General features: G+C 37.1%; 2 protein-coding genes across 2 annotated transcripts; one reads left to right on the forward strand and one right to left on the reverse strand.

The window, feature by feature from the left end:
- Positions 1-985: 985 nt before the first annotated feature.
- Positions 986-9,532, forward strand: LOC141598821 (uncharacterized). Its single transcript, XM_074418614.1, has 14 exons — positions 986-1,123; positions 1,218-1,336; positions 2,923-3,053; positions 4,632-4,749; positions 5,254-5,335; positions 5,415-5,485; positions 5,583-5,624; positions 6,444-6,568; positions 7,263-7,356; positions 8,136-8,205; positions 8,288-8,469; positions 8,712-8,817; positions 8,969-9,055; positions 9,162-9,532. Exons 2-14 carry the CDS (start codon positions 1,227-1,229, stop codon positions 9,261-9,263), a joined length of 1,320 nt encoding a protein of 439 aa, XP_074274715.1. The 5' UTR covers positions 986-1,123; positions 1,218-1,226; the 3' UTR covers positions 9,264-9,532.
- Positions 9,533-21,008: 11,476 nt separating this feature from the next.
- LOC141600328 (uncharacterized) lies at positions 21,009-21,659 on the reverse strand. Its single transcript, XM_074420550.1, has one exon. The coding sequence runs from the start codon at positions 21,657-21,659 to the stop codon at positions 21,009-21,011; it is 651 nt and encodes a 216-aa protein (XP_074276651.1).
- Positions 21,660-23,761: the final 2,102 nt, after the last annotated feature.

Below are 23,761 nucleotides of genomic sequence, written 5' to 3' on the forward strand. Positions count from 1 at the left end.
GTCTAAATAAACCTGACAAATTTAAGCTGAACCTGAAAAATCGTTCGAAAATTATCTGAATTGATAATCGGTTGAACACGACATATAAGTAAACTGAATAGTACCTGGAACTAGACTCAATTAAATTGAACCGAAATTGAATTGAATTCAATAATAACCGAATGATACCTAAAGCTGAAAGTATCTGAATTCATAAGAACTGAATCGATTGATCCCAATTAAAATCCGAAATAAATTTATATTTAAGATTTTTTTCATTGATTCTGTGTTTATTAACGATATCTTTGAATTCTTACTTTTAACTGAAAAGTATAAAGTACATATACGGGTCAAATATATCATATTACTTGAACAAACAAGATATTGCCTTTTTCCATGCGTTTTACTTTGTCATTTTCATAATACTTTACTTGTCATAAGTTTAAGATGGGTGTATATAGACCCGCCAAAAATAACCCGACCCGAAAAGGTTAACCTGAGACCTAAAGTTGACCCGAACTATATCACCCGAATGTGACCCAAAACCCAAATTGACTCGACCCGACCTGAACATAACCTGAGCTTTCTTGACCCATAACTAACCCGACCCGACCCGAAAATTACCCGATTTGAAACCACACAACTCGAAAATGGCCCGACAAAACATAACTCTAACTGAACCGAAAAGACTTGAAATGAGTTTTTCTCTTTTATTCATTGACCCGAAAAATGACTTGGCCAGAAATAATCCGACCTAAACAGACCTGACTATCAAACCCAAAATCCGAAATACCGACCCGAACCCGACCCATTTACCAGGCTTAGGTGTATCCATCTTAAACAAGAATGTGTGCACACACTTTCCCGAGGTCTTTTTATCAAAATAAATAACCCATCAACAATTCAACATCTTTATGATACTGAGGTTGTGAAACCGTTTTATAGAAGACTTGCGTGATCAAAGAATTAAATGGTAGAGATCATACACCCCAAGTCCCCAACCCCATAAACACAAACCCAACATAAACCACTTCAAAGTTCAAACCTTTACACTTCATCTTTCTGCAAACCAAACTGCTGTAAAAAAAAAAAAAGTTGCGCTTCACTTCACTTCACTTCAGTACAATCAACTTAATTAATTAAGGTTATCTTCCCTAATCTCATCAATTATTGCACTTTATCTAATTCATCTATGCAAATTACTTTATCTAATATTTGATTTTTTTTATTAATTATAGGTATAAGAAATGTCAAAGGGTATAAATCAAAGCAGCAGAATAACATGGGAAGGTTGCAGTGTTTTGCTTGACATTAATGATGGCGAAAGACTTGTTTTTGCTCGCCTTTCACCTGCTGCGTATGTCTTTTTATTTATTTTCAATTTATATTTTCTTATTGATTTTAATTGTATAATTGTTTGATTAGTATAATGTTATTACTCTATGATGATAGGGATTAATTGTTTGATTAGTATAATGTCGGACACGACACGGTGTTGGGAGTGTCGGGTATGGTTAGTTTGTGTCAAGTTTTGAACTTTTTGGTCTAATGTGAAGTATGGAAGTGTCTGGTGGGTGGCACACAATCAAAAGTGAAGTGAAGTGTCGGAGTAGCATAGGTATCGTATATGAACTTGTAGGACATTGATTTGATTTTAATGGGTGTATAGTTCTTAATCTATGGGTAGGGTTGAATTTTATATGAGCTTGTAGGAGATTAATTTAAATGGGATATTATTTGGGTTGTGTATACGATGTTGGGTACGGTTATTTGTGCCAAGTTTTCAACTTTTTGGTCTAATGTGAAGTATGGCGGTGTTGGGTGACACCCAACCAAAGTGAAGTGTCGGAGTAATATAAATATCGTACGAGCTTGTAGGATATTGATTCAACTGGGTGTATAGTTCTTAATTGATGGGTAGGGTTTAGATTTATGTGAACTAATAGGAGATTAATTTTAATGGGATATTATTTTGGTTGTATATACGGTGTTGGGTATGGTTATTTGTGCCAAGTTTTGAACTTTTTGGTCTAATGTGAAGTATGGAGGTGTTGGGTGGCACACAACCAAAGTGAAGTGTCGGAGTAATATAAATATCGTACGAGCTTGTAGGACATTGATTCAACTGGGTGTATAGTTCTTAATTGAGGGGTAGGGTTTAGATTTATGTGAACTTAGGAGATTATTTGAATGGGATATTATTTTGGTTGTATATATGACTAGAAGCCCTCGGTACTTGTCTGATTAATCACACTGGTAGCTTCAGTAGTTCACTTAATTTTACTTCCGGTTTGGTCAGGAGGGATAAAAGAGAGATTCTTTCTATCAGTTAAAAGGGGATACCGTCCCCCATGCTTTCATGGTCTGCTTACCGAGGTTGTTTACGTCCCGACCATCGGGAGAGGAAGCTTGGGGTAAAATCTGGGCTAGAGGAAGTTGGGTTGGGGTGTAGAGCTGTAAGCGCGGTGGGGATGACAGAGGACGTGCTTGTACAGTCCATTGAAGTATATGATCAACTTAATTTTCTTTTTATGCTAGGGTTTAATCTTATATATGAACTTGTAGAAAAGTCAATTTTAGTGGGTGCTGTTCTTAACTTCTTATTAGAAACAACTTCTTTCTGTTGCTAACTTGCTAACACAGTGATTCGACTTTGTACATCCAAGTATCAAACACCCCAGCTTACTCCCCCCCCCAAATTTTTGGGAATCATTGAGGCACTTGGGTGATGTTGATGTTGGTGCATAGTTCTTATTCTATGGAAGGCTTTAAATTTATATGCATTTTGTAGGATGTAAGTTTAATGGGTTTTATTTGGTTTGTGTATAATTTTATTGTATGCTAAGCTTTGATTTATATGAACGTGTAGGACATAGGACATTAGTTTTAGTGGGTGTATAGTTCGTATTCTATGCTAGGCTTTAATTTTAATTGAATTTGTAGGACATTGAAGGTTGGAAAGAAGAACTGTTCTCTTCAACCCATTATCGGCTGCCCTTTTGGTTCCTTGTTTAGTGTCGAAAGCGGCAAAGATGGCATGTTTTTGTCTCCTGTTCTTCCAACAGATGATGAAAGTAAGTTTTTTTTCTTCATTTTGTTGGTTTTTGTTAGAGAAATTTGTAAATAACCCCCTTTTATGTACAAATTTTTACAAATAACCCCCTTATATGTCTTTTTTTACTAATAACCCCCTTAAATTCAACTTAATTCAAAATTTTACCCCCTAATATTAGTTATGGAGACGATTTCTATTAAACCCGTCTATTTACAACATTCCGACTTAAACTTAAGTAAGATACCTAAACTACCCCTATTTTAATTCATAACCCACAAAAAAACCCAGATCAATTGAAATCCAAATCCGTTGTTCTTCACTCCCTCCTTCCTCCATTATGGCCAACACGGTATTACCAATCAGGAGGATTTAAGAAGAGAAGCGGACACTAGAGTTATTTGCCTTGTAAAGAGTTTTTCTGGGAATGGTTGATATGATTCAAAAGTTAGTTATACAGACCAAATAGTATCTAGCAACTCAATTATGATACACTTGTACTGCAAGTATTCAGCCGCTATTAATCAACATGTAAGCTCGTTACATTAAAAACTGGTAAGAAGAATGCGGCATAGACCAAAAAGTATGGAATGGTGTTAGCTGGGGAGCCCTTTGATTGAGCTTTCCGTGAGACAGACAGCAAAACATGAAATACCCGGAGCATTGAACATGAAGTCACAAAAAGAAGACCCACCTGATTTGTTACAGGTGATTTGGCTAAATTGGATGGATATAAGTTGACTGAGGAAGTTGGAGTTAGTAGAGGAAGGAGGGAGCATTGATTGAAGAAGAATAATTGATTTGGGGTTTTAGGATTGTAATTGATTTTGGGGTTTTTTTTTGTGGGTTATGAAATAAAACAAGGGTGGGGATAAGTAATAAGTAAGGGTAATTTAGGTATCTTAGTTAAGTTTAAGTCGAAATGTCGTAAATAGACGGGTTTAACAGAAATCGTCTGCGTAACTAATATTAGGGGGTAAAATTTTGAATTATGTTGGATTTAAGGTGGTTATTAGTAAAAAGGGACATATAAGGGGGTTATTTGTAAAAAATTGTACATAAAAGGGGGTTATTTACAAAAATCACTTTTTGTTACTTGTAAATTCGAATGGCTTGATTATGAATCATTGTTTCTGTAACATTTGAATATATGCTAAAGCTGAAGTCACACAATCCTTGGTGAAAATGATCTTTCCATTGCATACTAAGAGTCTATGTTACCTCTTACGGCTGCGTTGGTATGAGGTAGTAAAATAAAGGAATTATACTGATCAATGGGAATTGAATTGATGTTTGCATTGAAAATTCTTGACTTATTGTAGCAGCACCGACAAATTTGGAATTAAAAGATATATGTATGACTTTTCCTAAGATGCTTTACTCATCACTATTTTTCGAAGCTATTGGCTGCCTATTGCATTACCTTTTTAAAATTCACATGTTTTGAAGTCTTTGAGCTTGAGTACTGATTTGGTTTTACCTAAGTCCCAGTAATGAAGTTTGCTTTAACGTCACGAGAATTTCGTTCAAGACTCCAATAGTCTGAGCTTGACGATTTTTATGTTCACTTGATAAAGATAATTTTTTGGTTTGCTTTCAGGCAATACTGTACAGGAGGCCGAAAAAGCGGCCAGTGAGGAACTAAGAGATAACAGAGCATTAGTTGACAACAATACCGCTCAAAGCCTAACCGGGGAAGATATAGATGAATTGCGAGGGTAAGGCAGCTTCTCGTTTTTCTTGAATTCAAAGTTCCTTGTCTGTTATCTGTCTGAAAAAGGGTGATTATTGGACGGCTATTACTTCTTACGGCTTGCTTGGGGTGAGGGTATTCCATAAAGGGGGTAATGGAGTTGACTTAGTGGAGTAAATAAAAAGGGTACAATAGGTATTGTGATGGTGGACTGTAGTGAGGAAGGGATGGTAATAGTTCTCTTTAGTGAGGGTCATATTACCTACCATTCTCTACGGTAATGCGTTAGTGCGCTACCTCAAATGGGAGTATAGTTCTTTTTTCACCAAGCACCCTCACTTAAAATATTTGTGTCTATCCAAGCAAGCCATTAGTATCATGAGGACTCACTTTTAGTTAAGTTCAAATTTCAGATTTAGTACGGGAAAACATCATATTGATCTAAAAATTTGTGGCTTTTGATTTCTAAGAGTCCGGTCAATGAAGAACGATTTTGCTGGAATGATTATAACATAATTATTTGTTGCAGACAGGGTGCAACAGGTGATCAAATAGTTGAAGCGTTAATTGCTAATAGTGCGACATTTGCAAACAAGACCTCTTTCTCACAGGTTTTTCCCACTTGTCATTTATGAAACAAAATGCTTTTACTTTACCAAGGAATGTATGCCAATCATATGGTCATTGCAGGAAAAATATAGGCTCCGTAAGCAAAAGAAATATGCGCCAAAGGTACTCGTCAGGCGCCCTTTTGTTCGAAGGTTGGAATTCAAAGTTTTGTTTGTTGTCTTTGCTATACATGATGTATGTTACTGTTAGTCTAACAAGATCTGATTCTGTTCCCATTCATGCTTTCAGTATAAGCAACACATATTTCAAGAAAAATCCTACAAAAATTGGGTAATGTATTCTAATCTTGATATTATTTAAATAAAGGTTGCCATATGCCATATTCCCATATATGTGTAGTTGCTCTTCAGTTTCCTCTACTAGCGATGATCTAACAAACATTTGTTTCTGACCTAATGTGGCTACCATATCTGTTCCCATTTTGTAGTGAATCCAGTTTTTTTTTCTCTTTGTTTTTTTTTTGCTTAAAAAAAAACTCGAAACCGCGTAAGAAGCTCTATAATATATCATAAGAATGGGAATTTTAACGGTCTGAAAACTGCTCAGCTGTCATATTTATTCGTTTTTACTTGTATTGATAGACTTTTAACTTACTGGAATTGTCCTGTTTTTTTCCCTCTTCCATTTGTTTTGATATCTTATTATTGCTCGAGGAATGAGGATTGTAAAAGCTAAGAACATGTCTTTTTGTTTGACATTATTTAAATAAAGGTTTTGCTTGTTAGTTGTTAGTAGAAACATCCACATAATTATTATAAAACATCTTAGCATGTGAACTTGGAACTTTTCATCCTTATTTATTACTACTTACTTAACCACGTGAGGAATTGCAAGGACTGTTACCTCACAATAAAACGAAGCTCGATCAATTTAGTGAGCCATTTTGCATCATTAAGTTCATCCCAGTGACAGTTTTTTTGTAAAAGGTTTATGTTAGCCAACCTAAAAAGTTTATGACAAAGGCTTTGGTGTAGTTGCTTTGCTCCCGTGACCTACTTCCCTTGTCTTCTTATGCAATTGTTTGCTATTGTATGGTAATGCAATGTAAAATTTGTGTCTTTTTTTATTAACTTGCTGTGAATTTGACAGTTACCTGCGATCCGACTCTCTGTCCCTGCTACTTTCAATGGCCAACATTACAGCTCACTCAGATGTCCTGCTGGTCGATATGGTTGGTGGTCTTGTTACTGGTGCTGTGGCAGAACGCTTGGGAGGTATTTTTGGATTCGAGTATTTGACACACACTTCTCCTTGTTCTTGAAAATCTCTATTGGATGAGCATTTTTGCATATCAACTGCGTGTCCGTCCAATAATATATTAGTGTTCTCCTTAAACAAATTAAAAAGCTGTGAATTTTAAAAGACGTTCAAACGTGGATGACCTGTGTTGATACACGTCAGCCACTAGCTTCCTTCAATGTAATTCATATTTGTCAAAAAGTCAAAAATGATCAGACTTGGTTTGGGAGAGGGATGTTTCGGAAGCTTGACATAGCTTAAAAATGTTATTACAGGGTCTTTTTGAATACCCTATAAGCCTTTTGAAGTAGTAGAGATGATGTGTGTACTTTTTTTTCCTGTAATTTTTATATGTTGTGAGAGGAGCTACAAGCCCACAACCACAAGGCCAGTTTTGATGCTAATGAAACTTAAGTCTTGGTCATAAATACCCCCATGACTTAACCAGTAAGTTGCATCTGCATAAATGATAGATTATGTGACGCTTTTTTCTATCTTGTCTTCTTATTATGACTTGCATGCTGGACGACCGTAAGTCACTTCTTTTGACATCAACACACTGCATGTGAAGTTGTATGAAGAAAAGAAGTCACATATTTACGATAAATTTTTTTTTTTAGCCCTACCCTTTCTGTCCATATTTTTCATGCCAGGGTAATGTTTTGGCAGGTACAGGAAATGTTTGCAATTTGATATTGGGTGACAAACAACATCCAATGGATATAGTAAGGATCTTCAATTTCAATGATGACATATGCAAACGGTAATTTTATTAGTTCTGTTTTCCCCTTGTTTGAACATTTGTGTTCCATAGTCTGGGATTTTTATTTTCTATCACAGTAATTTATTCCCGATTTTAGAGGGTGCGGTGCATATCTGCACCCCTGTAGTTAGATAATAAAGAGAATTATAGTGGAGCAATGAATCAGCTTCTATGTCTTGGTTCAGTGGTTGGCAATTCAAATTTCCAAAAAGAGACTCGGGTTCAACGCTTAACACTAGCAAATTTTGTTTTACAGTCAAGAATCAGCACTACACGTCTCTAACTGTCTAGCATGATAGGCTTGTTATACGCCATTGACTTATCACTTATGATTTGTTGATTTTTCACACCCCCAATATCCAAATCCTAAAATCGTTTTATAACAGTTTGACTTGATCTACTAGACACGTCTTAGATGATGGTTGAGTTTCTTTAGTTTTATTGTTTGCTCGGTGGCATTGGAATTGTGTTCTAGCTCACATAAATGGATTAGAAAGTTAAGTTTCCCATCTTAGATTAAGGGTCCATCTTTTTATAACATTTGAGGAATTTTTTTTTTTGCTCACTTTCGAAGGTATATCTATGCTTTTTTTTTTAATTTGTCCTGTATTATCTCATTGGCTGTCATTAAAAGTTATTCCGTATTTATAAGAAAAACAGATTGTATCTCTATCGTTTGAAATTTTATCAACTATTGTTCACATTTGTTCAGGGTTTCATCAAGGAATTAGTAGCCTTAAGATATGTAGCCGTATCACTATATACCTTTTTTTCCTCAGGATTGTTCGTTGTCGTCTCAACAACTTATGCACTGATAGAAATGACAGTTCTGAACAAGTTCAAGAACAGGTAAATTTTGCTTCTTTGTACAATTGTACCTGTAATTTTTGTTATTTGTATGACTGCTACACATCTAACTCTTGAGCTGCAGGTAAGTGAGGTGAACCAGCAAGAAAGCATGGAGGCAGACAATGCTTCAGAGGAAAAAGAAATATCATTGAACACGTCTGAGAATAAGACTGCTGATAGTAACAGAACATGTAAATCCATTCAAGCAGGAGAGAAAGCGTCGGAGGAGCTTATCAACTCCTGGAAAGAAAAGGGCTTTCCAAGGTACTAATATTATGTCTTTTTTTGGTTAAATTGTACGGAGTAAGTATGGTATTAAGTCTCGGTTTGAGACTTAATCTTGAAATAAGTCATAATGCCCTGATATTGCTTGGCACACTATAAGCCTATATCGCCTCAAAATGCAGCTTTCGAAACCTTATTAACTCTGTCACGATCTGGTGTCGTGAGCGATACCATGATTTGAAATGATGATATGACTTGGATATGTTTTTGGAATCATGCAGCCTTATAGTTGCTGCGCCAGAGATTGATGTGTGGACAATAATGCAAAAGCTAATGCCTCTTCTATCATGCTCGGCCTCTTTTGCAATTTATCACCAATATCTTCAGGTCTCTTGCGTTCTCAGTTATATATTGTTGCTTTTTAAGTTGTGTACGATGTTTCCACTTTTCAAGCATATGCCTTGTATGCTGTTTTGGTACGACTTTTGTTTCTATTATCTGCTGAATGATAATTGAATTGGCTCCTGTCTTGATGCAGCCTCTTGCAACGTGCATGCACAATCTACAGAAAGAAAAAATGGCAATCGGGATGCAAATCTCTGAGCCTTGGCTTCGGGAATATCAGGTTTGAGCCGTAATACTTGAAGGAACTTCTGCCATTTTATTACGTGTAATTATAAAGTTTTGTACTTTCGTGTAATTCTGAATCAACGTAACAAAAAATGTTGAAGGTACTCCCATCGAGAACGCATCCACGCATGCAGATGAGTGCATTTGGTGGTTATGTCCTTTGTGGAACGAAGATTTGGGGAGGTGAAGGAGACTCCCAATAACACCATCATTAAGGCTTGGACAACATTTATGGTTTCTAACAAATTTTGTACTCTGTTTTGTTTTGGTGAGACGATTGTAGTCTTCTTTAAAATGTCATTGACTCGCCATTTACAATTTTGTACTCGCTTATTAGGGTTTTGTTTTGGAATTAGAATTTAGGAGTTGTAATCGACTGGTAAAACACAAGGTTTCGGATTCATTGTTGTGTTACATTTAACATTCCCTTCATCTTATTTATATGGAGTAAATGAGTATATCGTTTCATTAATGTCGGTTCTAATTGGGATTATGGAAGTTGTATCCGTCGACTCCCTGAAGGTTGTGGCCTAGTGTCTGGCTCTGGTGATGTTCTGGGCATAATTGTCCGAAACTAGTTTTTTTTTTTTTTTTTTTTTTTTTTTTTTTTTTTTTGTGTTTTGACAGCTGGACATAGAATAACCTACAACATTGCTCGCTGAGCAAGAGAGTGGGCTATCCTATTAAGGCCATGTTCTTTTGGACTTAAAGTCACTTAATTTAAGTTAACTTCAGATCCTATAAGTTCGATTCGATTCGAATCCTATAAGTTCGATTCGGATCCTATACGTCACTTAATTTAAGTTGATTCGATTCGAGATCTTATAAGTTGATTTGATTCGAATCCTATAAGTTTGATCCAAAAAAAAGGCCTAACTCCCTAAGGCGATAGCTAAGAGAGCAACAATGAAAAAAAGACACTTGCGACTTGATATCCTCTAAGAGGAAACTAATTGACACATCATGAGCTTCCGCACCAACCACCTGGAGAACAAGATTGAGACAGTCCGAAACTAGTTTTGATAGTTGCGTAAGAAGAATTATATTATCGTACAAACGGTGAAAGCAGGGAAATTCTACAAAGCAGCTACGAAAATACGTGAAGGAGATACGAAACTTTTGTACCTCGTGTTTTTTTTTTTTAAAATAGACCTCACAAACAGATTAGGGCCCTGTTCTTTTGAACTTAAAGTCACTTAATTTAAGATCATTTCAGATCATATAAGTTCAGTTCAGTTCAGATCTCATAAGTTCAGTTCAGATCCTATTCTTCACTTAGGCCCTGTTCTTTTGGGTGAAATTGTATCGAAGCCCCGAATCGAATCGAACTTAATGGAGTGAATCGAATCGACGAGAACTTAATGGAGAATCGAATCGAATCGAATAAATCGAATCGAATCGAATCAATCAAATCGAAATAATAATAAAAAGATTATATTAATAATAATAATAATAATAATAATAATAATAATAATAAATATTGTAATAAAAATAATACCAATAATAATAATAAATATTATTATAATATTATTCATTAATAATAATAATATATTAATATAATCTAATAATAATAATCTAATAAGATATATAAAAAATAAAATATTAATATAATAATAAATAAAGTAATAATAATAATATATTAGTAATATAAATGATAACATTATTAATAATAATATAATATATTAATAATAATAATAACTAAAAAATAAATAATATAATAATAATAATAATAGGTCTAATATAATAACTTATTAACATAATAATAATAATAATAAATATGTGATTAATAATATTAATAATGATTATATTAATAAAATAATAAATAATAAATAATAACTTATTAATATAATAATATTAAATATAATAATAATAATAAATATGTTATGAATAATATTAATAATAATAAATATATTAATAAAATAATAAATATAATATAATAATAATAATAAATGTATTAAATATAAATATAATAATATAAACAATACGAATTAATTATTAATAAATATAATAGTAATATAATAAATATAAAAATAATATAATAATAATAATAATAATAATAATAATAATAATAATAATAACAATAGTAAATACATTAATATAAAAATAATTATAAGAATATCAATAAGAATAATAATAGTAATGTTGAAATAAACTAAAAATCAAGTGAATCAATGAATCAATCAATCAATCAATCGAATCAATCGAATCGAATCAATCAATCAATTGAGCCCAATCAATCAATCAATCGAATCGAATGAGTAATCGAATCGAATCGAATCGATTAGAATCGAAATTAAGTTCAAAAAACGAGGCCTTAATTTAAGTTCACTTGGATCCTATAAGTTGATTGATTGATTCAGATCTTACAAGTTCGATTGAGAACCTATAAGTTGATTCGATTCGAGATCTTATAAGTTGATTGATTCGAATCTATAAGTTGATTCGGATCCTATAAGTTGATTGAGATCAGATCTGTTTGATCAAAAGAAACATGACTTTAACCCGTTTAAGAAGGTTTTCCTTCAAACGCTCATTTTTGTCTAAAGGCTTCAAACGGGTCATATGTGAGCCATTTACGGTCAAATGTGACCATTTTTTTGACAAAAAGTTACATGAACAACATTTTACCTTAAAACTCTAGTTACAACATTTTTTCGTAAATGGTCACAATTTACCTTAAACCTGGTCACATAAGACCGTCTGAAAGACTCCATTTTAATATTAAGACGGATGCTGAACACTAACACCTCACGCAAAGTATATTGTCATTTGTCACACCACTTCTTATAGATTTTGTCATGATTGTCCACCTTTCAGTCAGTTGCATGCTCAGTTGCTCAATCCTAGACTCCTAGTTATACAGCCATACCATAAATATTGGTTTCTCACATTTCCTTGTACCAATTTTTGCTGCATATTTTTGTCCAAACTCCAAAATTTGCTTTTCAACATTCATTCAGGTACCCTCTCAACTTCTCTAGACTTTTTTACATGCACAAAATTTCCGTGAAGCCGGACACTTTTCGTCATTCAAAAAGACCTCTCACAATCTGCAAGTGGGACATGGATTGTGAGAGGTCTTTTTTAAAAGACAATCACAAACGAGACTTATTATATTTTGTGATTCCCGCCCAAAATTCACAAGTATTTGATGTTGGTAATACAGATTATAGAAGAAGTGAGTTTTATACTATGAGACGGTCCATGTTGGTAAAAAAAAAAACTACATTTATTGTTATTATTTGTTAGTAATAAATGAGTTTTTTTTACCGCAGTGTGACCCTCTCACGCAATAATTATTGCATTGGTAAAGCCGGGAGTAGAAATTAGAGGACGGATTACCAATGCATGAGACATTTTTCTCTAAAAGTTTCAAAATTTTCATTTTTTTTCGGGATTAGTGTCAGTTTTCATATAGTTTTTTGTAGTTTTTGATTGAGATGTGTACATTTGTCATTATTATGATCTAGATTATTTTCCCCTTTTGATCGAAAGTTATGTGATGTTCTTGATTGAGGTAATTAATGAAGAAATTACCCAAATTTGATAAAATGATCAATTTAGGATGAAATTGATTTGAATAGTACTATGCATGTGGTAGTAAACAGAAACAGCATTTAAGGCAGACACTATCAGATTCGAGTTTAACACGGGTCAAAATATATATCGCATGGCAAGTTGCCTAGGAATTGCCAAAAATATTTGTCTTTATTACTGTAGTGTGATATTATTTGACCCGTCTTAAGCAACTGGGTATTAAAAGGGTTTCTTGTCCTTGTGTTTTGATCTTATTTCAATCTAGTAGATGACAGACTTCCACAAATTGCGAGGTAAGGGGGTCGAATGTTTTACCCTTGTGGCCCTGTGTTGGCAATGCAAAAGAGTTTGTTTCCGAATAACCTAAGATGAAAATTGCATCGAGAATTGAGATTCATTTGTGGGGACTTGAATTTACAACTGTACCCTTCAGCAAGGTTTCCGGATCCGATATGAATATGAAACATCTGATCAGCAATACTATCTGATATGGGATTATGTGGTATAATTTTTTCATTTTTAAGAAAAAGTCCTGATAGAAAATGCTTGAACCGATTTCTGAATTGCTAGGAATAGGAGTGAATCCGGTAACTTGCTCTTGAGTTTGAATTTCTAATTCCTTGCTAGATAAACTGTGTTCCCTTTCTTAGGGGCTACAATTTCGCTTTTATGTGAAAGGCCTCTCAATGTAAGATTGTAAGGTAGGAAAATACCTGTTGTGCTGTGTTGTGCTGTACTGCTGTGAGGGTAACTGAAAGTCTGAACCACTGAATGGCGGTAAGAAAATACCTGTTGTGCCGTGATTCGTCTTCACATTGTGTACACATAATTCATTTGTAGATTATACAATTACGACTGCATATCATTCTACATTTGTCGTAGTTGCATTGCCTTTGTATTGTATGTGTGTTGTCGAGGCTTGTACTTGGAGAAATCTAAGCGCTTTGGTGTTTTGTGCTGTAAAGAGTTGGACAATAGTTCTGAATGCTCAACTGCTGATGTTGATTGCTCTTTGACTCTCTTCTATATGTTGATTGCCTTGGCGCACCGGTTAAGATGTTGCTTTGTGACGGGAGGTCACGGGTTCAAGTCCTTGGAGCGGCCTCTTGCCAAAATGGCAAGGGAATGCTTGCCCCAATTACACCCTTGTGGTAGGACCCTCGCCTAGCGGGGACGCCATCGTGCACCAGGCTGCCCTTTTTTTTATGTATCTATAAACTGCCGTGTTATATTCATCGTACGAACTTCATTGATGTTAAACATGGAATGTTGTTATATTTTAGCATGCTCAATAATATTATCAATCTTCAAACTTGCAGCTATGGTTTTTTTTTTTGATAAGAAAAAGAAACTAGGTTGAATGACATCAACCTATAACATCCTCACGGACGAGAATTTTGTTTTGCTGCTATGTTGATTCTCATTTTTTTGCCTCTTTGTATCGCTCTGAACTTTGTTTAATGATTTTTTCTTTGGTGCTTTTATTTGACGTTCCAGTATACGTATACATTTCTACATTTTTGATCTCATACACTTCCGCTTGTTGCAGATATGAGTGGTGAACTGAAGCCACTAGCAGATCAAGTATCGACATCCATGGACAATGTTGAAATTGAGCCACTTTCAGGAAAACCCTTCTTTCATGTCCTTATGCTGAAATCACACGTTAGTCGTCAAATATCAACTGGTATTGCATTCTACGAATTTCTACTTTTCCATTCTTGTGTTTAATCGGTTTAGGTCTTCACGGTACACTATATAATAGTCTAAACTTGTGCCCTTATCTTCAAGATCGTCTATGCATTCCTGAAAAATTGCAATGCATTATGGAAAGCAAGTTTTTCATAATTGCTACCCCCTTCGTCCTGGTCAATTGTTGTCCTTTGGTTTTGGCACAAAAACCAAGGAAAGGGAAGAGGGCCAATTATAAGATGACAAGTGGACCAAATTGAGTGTGATGATCAAATTGCTCATCAAATGCAATCCTAAAATAGAAAGGACAACAATTGACTCACACACTTTTTTACTCTCTCCTCGGAATACAGCGAAACTTCTTATAGAAACTGAACTAGTGAACTTTTTGGCCATTTCTATTAGAGAATTCTTCCGATTAGAAGCTCTCAAAGTCGAGAAATTTGTAGCAAGATTGTGTTCTGATTGACTTTTCTGTCACTTAATGGTGACGCTTGAGTGATTCTGCAAAATTCACGAGGACGCTTCCTTATAAGACAATCCCCGTGATTCTCCTTCGTGGCGGCAGGAGTTGGGAAACGAGTTATCACGGAAACCATCCCAGCAACAGACGATTCGACACTAAGTGGAGAGTTGATAGTGAGGATTTGTCGCAATCCCCCAATCAAACAATTTGCTCAACTAATGTAGTAGGGTAGTCGAGGTCGAACCACAAGGAGCAAGGGTGATTATTAATTGTCTAAATTCTTATGCTTAGCTAAGTCGGAGAAAATAAGGATGAATTATTATATAAAGGATTAAACTAAATAACAAGAAATAAATTAAACTAATTAAACTATAGAATGAGAAAGCAAGCTATCAAATACGATTTACTCAAGTTAATTAAAGCCTAGGGAACGACTAAACCACCGACATTCGTAATAAATCATGAGTTCCTTCAACTAGTTGTCAAGGGGGAAGTGTATTGGGTGGAGACGCCTCTAATTCGCCCACCAACTCCCTCCCGGGCTCATGGTGGGACACTAGTGATACCAAATCAACTCCCTCCCGGGCTCATGACTCGATTTCCCCTGACTCAAGACTCAAGGCTCACCAAAGTGGGTCCACTCCGCTCACCTCTCATCAAGATCAAGGGCTTAAGCCCGCGATAAACTCCCGGTCATCCCTACCCTTCTCCCGAAGGTGAACTTCAAACCGAAAAACAAAGGCACCTCACTTGGGTTCTCCCTCCCGGGCTCAACCCAAGTCGGCACACGACCAAAAAGGGGTAATGTAATCAATCCCAACCTAACCAACTCCCGTTGGTGGACAAGGGTCAAAACCGACAATTACTCCCAAATAGACACAACAATTAATTTAATGAAACTCAATTAGATAAATTACTCATGTTAGGGTCTAATCGCACCCTAGTAAGGATACTACTCACTAATCATGGTTTTTAAGGCAAGACAATGAATAAAGGTGGAGTCTTTATGCATAATCATGATGGAAGTACAAATTCTATTACTAATCATGCAACAATCCAACTTAAATTATAAGGAAAGACAATTTAATTCAAGAGACAATGAAGATTAAACTAAAGGCACAAACTTTAACTCAATAAACTCAAAGACTCAATCTTTAACATGAGAAATTCAAAGATTCAATCTTGTAAACAACAATGGTGAGTAGAGAAAAGATGAACAAGAGAGAAAATAACAACAATCTAACAACAAAGGTAGGAATTCTAACATAAACAATTAAGATAAAACTTGAAAGAAAAGCAAATGTAAACAAATGAAATTAGGAAGAGAAATTATACCAACTCAATAGCAAAGAAAGAAACTTGGATTGAAATATGGAAGGATTCTTCAATTCTCCAAATACAACCCAAAATTACTAATTGTAAACTAATGAAAAGAGAAGAACTTGGATTGGCTAGAGAACAATTACACTAATATTTAGTAAAGATTACAAATTTGATTAAAAGGAAAATTAATTGGAGATGTTTTTGTCTTACAATAATAAGAGAGAAAAATAATGGAGGGACTAATTTCTAATCTAATTGAGAGTCTAATTCTAAGGTGGTCTAATGTAGGGTGGTGTGGTGAGTCTTTTATACTAGACTATTTATTAATACTAATAATACTACTAATAATAATCTTAATAATCTAATAATAATAATGATAATAATCTTCCTAATGCCCACCTAACATACATCCACGCTTAAACAAAATAAGAAAGGGGAAACGGGTTTAAACAAAACAAAAAGAAGAAACGGAATCTGAAACACGCCAAAAGGGTGCCCAGCCGGTTGACCGGCCGTCGGTGCTGGCACCGGCTGGGAGTTCTCTGGAAACTTGAGGATTTTTGATGGTATTCCCAGCCGGGATGATGGGGCGGCAGACGGTTCCCCGGCTAGGAGATCAATTTCGATACGATTTGTGCTGCGAGCCGGTTGGCCGGCCGTCGGTGAGATTGCCGGCAGGGAGTTTGTTGAATTAATAGCCATAGCAGGAAGTAGAAGACATTAAAGAGATTTGAGAGCATATGAATGTAGTTGTATTGATTGTATTGTGATATTCTGAGTGAATAAATCACAAAAGAAGTACAAGGTAGTTGTATACGTAGTAATTAACAAAGGCAAAGACCCTTGGACAAAAGCCTAAACTGGATAAAAACATTCCATTTGAGACAACTACCATCACTAGTCCTTTTCCTAGATAGTCCTAGATTGTTTGATTAATTGTGAGGTAGTGTACTTTTCTGCACACTTTGATTTCCTCTGATTTCTTTCTTGCATTTGTGGACATCCTCTTTACACTCCCCCTCAAGATGTGAGTGTAGTCCTGACGAAACTCCCATCTTGGAGAGTAAATACCTGTGCTGGTAAACTGGACAAGATTTGGTGAATATATCAGCGACCTGTTCTTTGGTATTGACATAGGAGGTGGTCATGAGACCCTGTTGAATTTTCTCCCTGATGAAGTGACAGTCTACTTCAATATGCTTGGTGCGTTCGTGGTAGACTGGGTTAGCCGCAATGGCCAAAGCTGCTTGATTGTCACACTTAAGGTGGGCAGGACCCAAGTGTTTGAGGCCAAGATCCTGCAAAAGTTGAAAAAGCCAAGTGACTTCACAGGTGGTCATGGCCATTGCCCTGTACTCAGCCTCAGCAGAAGAGCGGGACACCACTGTTTGCTTCTTGGATTTCCAGGAGATGGGCGAATTGCCAAGTAGAATGCAGAATCCAGTGGTTGACCTGCGACTGTAAGCACAAGAGGCCCAATCTGAATCACAATATGCAGTGAGACGTGCTGCTGAGTTGCTGGCAAAAAGAATCCCTTGGCTAGGAGCTGACTTGAGATATTTTAAGACTCTTCTTGCTGCTTGCATGTGATCAGACGTGGAACATTGTAGAAACTGACTTAACAGTTGAACTGAAAACGCAATATCAGGTCTAGTGATGGTGAGGTAGATCAACTTCCCAACCAATTTTCTGTAGATATCAGGATGAGGAAGAGGGGTGCCCTTCCCTGGTTCAAGTTTGAGCAGAGGACTGACTGGGAGTTGAATTGCCCTGGACTTGTCCACCCCAAAAGTCTGAAGCATGTCAAGAGTATATTTCTTCTGAGAGATGAAGACTCCTGCTTTATTTCTCTGAACCTCCAAACCAAGAAAGTAGGATAGTTCTCCCAAGTCTTTCATGTGAAAAGAGGAATTAAGACAATGTTTCAATGCTTGGATTTCAGAGGGACTGTCACCTGTGATGACCATGTCATCCACATAGACAAGAACAGCAGTGGTGTACCCATCTTGTTGTTTGACAAAAAGTGAGTGATCAGCATGAGACTGCTTGAAACCACATGTGAGGAGGACCTCTGACAGTTTAGTGAACCATTGCCTGGGGGCTTGTTTGAGGCCATAGAGTGATTTCAGCAGTTTGCAAACCTTGCCCTTGACCATAGTATGAGTCTTCCCCTGGCCAGAGAATTGAAGGACCCCATCACAGTAGCCTTGGGGTAGCTTCATATAGACATCTTCAACCAACTCTCCATGCAAGAAAGCATTGGCCACATCCATCTGACAGGTTTCCCAATTATTCATGGCTATGAGAGCAAACAAGGCTCTTACTGTGGACATCTTGGCCACTGGGGCAAAAGTTTCATCATAGTCTATGCCTTGCATTTGCCTAAAGCCCTGAACCACCAATCGAGCTTTATATTTGTCCACTGAGCCATCTGAGTTATATTTTGTTTTATAGATCCATTTACACCCTATAGGTTGTCTGCCCTTGGGAAGGTCAGTGAGAATCCAAGTGCCATTATCATGTAAGGCTTGAAGTTCCAGATTCATGGCGGTTATCCACTTGGGATCCTGAACTGCCTCTTGGAAAGTGAGAGGATCTGGGACACCAGTGACACTGACATGGCCAGCAAAGGGTTTGTTGAGATGTAATTGAACAACATTGGCAATAGTAGCTGGTGCCATGACAGGGTTATTGACAACAAAATCCTGTGTCCATGCAGGAGCACGTCTGTCTCTCACAGGTCTGGTGGAAGTCTCAGGGACTGCAATGTCAGGAACAGGAGTTTGGACTTGGTCATCTGTTGGAGGAAAAGTGGTCTCCTCAGTGTTGATGTTCCTCAGGGGGTCAGCTTCCTCATAGGGTATGGTATCTGGTGGTGTAGCAGGTACATCAGAGAAAGGAGGATGATGCCCTAACTGTAGAGAGGAGATATGCTGACTGAACTATGGAACCCTGCAAGGGAAGACAGTTTCATAAAACTTGACATCTCTGGATACAAATACAGTCTTGGTGGTGATATCATACACCCTGTAGCCTTTCTGAGAGAGAGGGTAGCCAATAAAAATGCATGGAATGCCTCTTGGTTGAAATTTATCCTTGTCCCTACTAGGATTATATACCATGGCCAGACATCCAAAGACTTTCATGATGCTGTAGTCTGGTGCCTTGTGGAGCAATACCTCAAATGGTGTGCTGTTCTTTAGCAATGGGGTGGGAAGCCTATTGATGATATAAGCAGCTGTAAGGACACAATCCCCCCAAAAGGACAATGGTAACCCAGAGCTAAACCTGATAGCCCTGCTAATTTCAAGCAAATGTCTATGTTTCCTTTCAACTACCCCATTTTGTTGAGGCCCTATCAATGCAACTGGTCTGTTGCCAGCCATATCCCTTTGGACAGTATGAATTTCTTACTGTCCCCTTCTGTGAGTTCCAAGTCATTGTCAGATCTAAGCATTTTGATAGGTTTACCAAATTGTTTCTTGATGAACTTGTAAAATTGCATAAGTAAAGATGCAACTTCAGATTTGTGTGTCATAAGGTAAACCCAAGTTGCCCTGGAATGATCATCAACAAGAGTCAGGAAGAACCTATGTTTTCCTCTTGTTTCCTTTCTATAGGGTCCCCAAACATCTATGTGGACCAGATCAAAGGTGTTAGCAGCTGTCTCAGTTCTATTTGGAAATGGTAATTTGGTTTGTTTAGCCATTGAACAGGTAATACAGATTCTGTGACCATTTAATGATGAGGAAGTGATAGTTGGTATGAACTTCAACTTGCTGTCAGAAGCATGCCCCAGTCTTAGATGCCACACATCATTAATTTTGTCATTGATGATATGAGAACCATTACATAATCCGTCAGGAGCAGTACAAGAATTGAAAACTGTGCTACCTGATTTTTGTCCATGACAAGCAAAAGTGCCATCTAATTCTACATTACATAAACTAGGTTTTTCTAACCTAGTGGATACAGTAGTTGTGCGGGGGTGGGATTCTCTGTCCTTATTTAATAAATAATAAACACCCCTAATTTCTCTTCCAAGCCCCTTAATCTCCTTGGTTTGAGAGTCCTGTATCACACACATGTTAGCATAAAACACCACAAGACATTTCTCATCTCTGGTTAGTTTATGAACAGACAAGAGGTTGTGTTTAAATGCTGGAACAAATAAAACATTCTTTAAAATTATTCCATTGTCGAATTTGTATGTGCCACTGTGAGAAACTATGGAAGTTTCTCCATTTGGGAGATTAATTTTTGGTGAGTGCTTCAATTTTTCAACTTGATCCAAACCTTTGAGATCAGATATAATATGGTTGGAGGCCCAGAGTCTATAATCCACTCATGTGGTGTGTCAGAGGCAAAGTTGCAGTGTAAGTGAGTCATACCTGCAAAGTTAGCTTCCATTTCATCTTCAGTTGCTGGGTAGTTGCTGGGTAGTGACTGGGTCCCTTTCCCTTGCTCATTAACTGCTCAAACTGCTGAGTTGTTAGAGTGATGGTACCACCAAGATCAGTTTGCCCTTCTCCCATCTGAGCATGAGCAGCCATCCTTCCAGATTTGTTGTTGTATTTTCCCTTGTTCATTCCTGACCTAAACCCTCTTGAGCTAGAGCCAAGATGACCAGCTTTCTGTTTGTATGCCTGAGATTTTTCAAGGAATCGTATGGACACTGGGTGATCTGCAGGGTAGCCAATAATTCTCCAACATTGATTTTTGAAGTGACCCTTCTTATTGCAGGCCTGACAGGTTGGGGCATTCACAGGTTCCTGAACTTGTTGATCAGCAGCATAAAAAGCAGAATTATCAGACTCAAGTTTTTCAGCACCTAAGCTCTTGTAGTTCTTCCTCTGAGCCTCTTCTTGTTGGAAGATTGCTGCAGCTTCCTCCACAGATGGGAGAGGACTCATCATGAGCACATGACTCCTCATGCTGCCATAGGATGAGTCCAGGCATTTAAGAACTGAAATAACTTCCTTTCCTCTTGCTCTTTCAGTTGAGCATCTAGCCAGGCATTGGTCTCAGAGGTGACCTGAGTGACAGGTGGCCAATCAGACATGATTTCAAGGCTCTGCCACAAGATCCTGAGCTCAGTGAAATACGCACATATGGATCTGTCACCTTGTGTAAGGTCATCAAGCTCTTTGTTGAGCCTGAACTTCCTTGCACCATTGCTCACAGAGAATTGAGCTTGGAGATAATCCCATATCTCTTTTGCTGTCCTGGTATACATGACGGATCTCCTTATTGGCAGATCAACATTGTGCATGATCCATGTGATAAGGAGACAGTTGCAAGTGTCCCAAGCTGCCTCCCTGTTGTGATCATTTGTGGGCCTTGTTACCACACCAGTAAGGAATCCCAGTTTCCTTTTGGAACAAATGGTTATCTCCATTTGCCTTTTCCATTCCAGGTAGTTCTCAATACCAGTGAGTTTGGTATCAACAGCTACTGGGTGGGTGCTCTCTGCAGGATGCAGATAGAGAGGATCAGTGGGATCTAAGGTGAACACAGCGGTGTTGGGAGTTGGAGTATTTGTGGTAGTGTCGGTTAAGATAGTGTTGTTTGGATTTGTCATTTTTTGTGAGGATTGTTTGTGTTTGATTTTGTGATGACAGGAGTATTGGTTGTTTCCTGAGTATGGATGCAGTGAGCAAGGCTCTTTATATAGGCATGGAATCCTTGCCTGGTAGTTGAACAACAGTGAATGCTGGTTGGTGAAGGTGAGTCAATGCTCGCCTTATGTGGTTATCAGTCTCCTCCTCATTCCTGAGGCTCTGATACCACGTTGAATTAATAACCATAGCAGGAAGTAGAAGATATTAAAGAGATTTGAGAGCATATGAATGTAGTTGTATTGATTGTATTGTGATATTCTGAGTGAATAAATCACAAAAGAAGTACAAGGTAGTTGTATACGTAGTAATTAACAAAGGCAAAGACCCTTGGACAAAAGCCTAAACTGGATAAAAACATTCCATTTGAGACAACTACCATCACTAGTCCTTTTCCTAGATAGTCCTAGATTGTTTGATTAATTGTGAGGTAGTGTACTTTTCTGCACACTTTGATTTCCTCTGATTTCTTTCTTGCATTTGTGGACATCCTCTTTACAGAGTTCTCTGGAAAATGGAGCCAATTCTTTGCGTATTCCCAGCCGGTTAGAGTAGTCGACTGCCGGTTGGCCGGCAGAGAGTAGCATCCATTTCCAAATAACTCAGTTTCGACTCCGAGTTCGAAATTGATGAATTCGCTGGTGACTGATTGTTGTGGTGACGGAGTTTGATTGGTGAATGTGGGGTTGTCGTGGTTGATGGTGAATTGCAGGTGTTGGTGGTCATGTTTGTTGCGTGTTGATTGTGGGACGAATGGAGGTCGAAGATGGGGATGGAAATGGTGGAAGTTTACTGGTGGAGAAATGGAGGTGTGAGGATGACGAAGGAGCAGCCGTGTTGATTGTTGATGCGGCTGTTGTTGGTTGAGGTAGTGTAATGGGGAAGCAGGTGAAGGGGGTTGTTAATGGTGAGACTGAAATGGTAAAATGGTGATGTCGGGTGATGAATTTGATGAATGAATGAAGCTTGGCTTGTTCAATTGGTAGTTTGGCAATGGTGAAACATGGTGAATTAGTTGATAAATGCCATTGTCTTTGAAGTTGCAGAGAAGCAAAGGAGCAGGAAGAATGTATGAATATTTGGTTTTCGTCAAGTGTTGGGTCAACTTGGACTTTTGCTTTGTGTACTTCCCATTTTCATCCTTTGACTCCGTCTTGACTCATCGCAATTCCGCCTTGATTTGCTCTAACTCGAATCTCCTCTTTATTATTTCGCCTTACCTACAAATTATTATAATAAAGTAATATTATTAATAATAATAATAAATAAATATCCGACTAATTAATAAATATGACTATGACGACTAATTATTATAAATTAGTAAATAAATGAGCTATTTAAACAATTAAGCACGCAAAATTGAGTCGTAATAAGATATAAATGCGGGGTAAAAAGTGACTAAAATGCTATTTATCAAACCTCCCCACACTTAAACCTTACTCGTCCTCGAGTAAGCTCATTAGATTAATTAAGACCCGTAATATAAAATGAGCAAATAGCAAGTGCTTTATTATAAAATCCGAATCGGGTTTAGCTACACCCGTAGCCCTTTCAACTCACAATTTGACACTTATGAGGTGAAGTGCCCTATTGCAAGGCAAGTAAGGTCTTGCTACAAAATTTTGGTTCAAATGGCCACTTAACTACCAAATTATGCATAGAAATGAACCGATCAAAATGCATACACTTGCCTCAATCAAGCGGGGTTTTCAAAGTCGAACAAAGAGAATCTATAGTGGAGGAGGTCATCTCCGGGTCTTACCAAGGTGTCAAATCCCTAATTCTAGCTCAAGCAACCAAAGTTGACAACACGGGTGCCTAATTAAGAAACAAATTCTAGGCGGGAAAGGGGAAGTATTTCGCTATACTCCCAAGAATGACACGACACACGCAAGATTCGACTCCATATCAAACCTTTGAACAAAAGGAGACCAAAGACCGACTCTCACGGGTTTCACTAGTCACTCAAATGAAAGAACGGGGTGATTTTTGTGACAAAAAGTAGCCAAAATCACTCTCCTAACTCGACTTGCGAAGCATGCCCGCAATCTAATATGGTACTATA

Source organism: Silene latifolia, chromosome 9 (assembly GCF_048544455.1).
Source record: "Silene latifolia isolate original U9 population chromosome 9, ASM4854445v1, whole genome shotgun sequence".
In the NCBI taxonomy this organism is placed as follows: Eukaryota; Viridiplantae; Streptophyta; class Magnoliopsida; order Caryophyllales; family Caryophyllaceae; genus Silene; species Silene latifolia.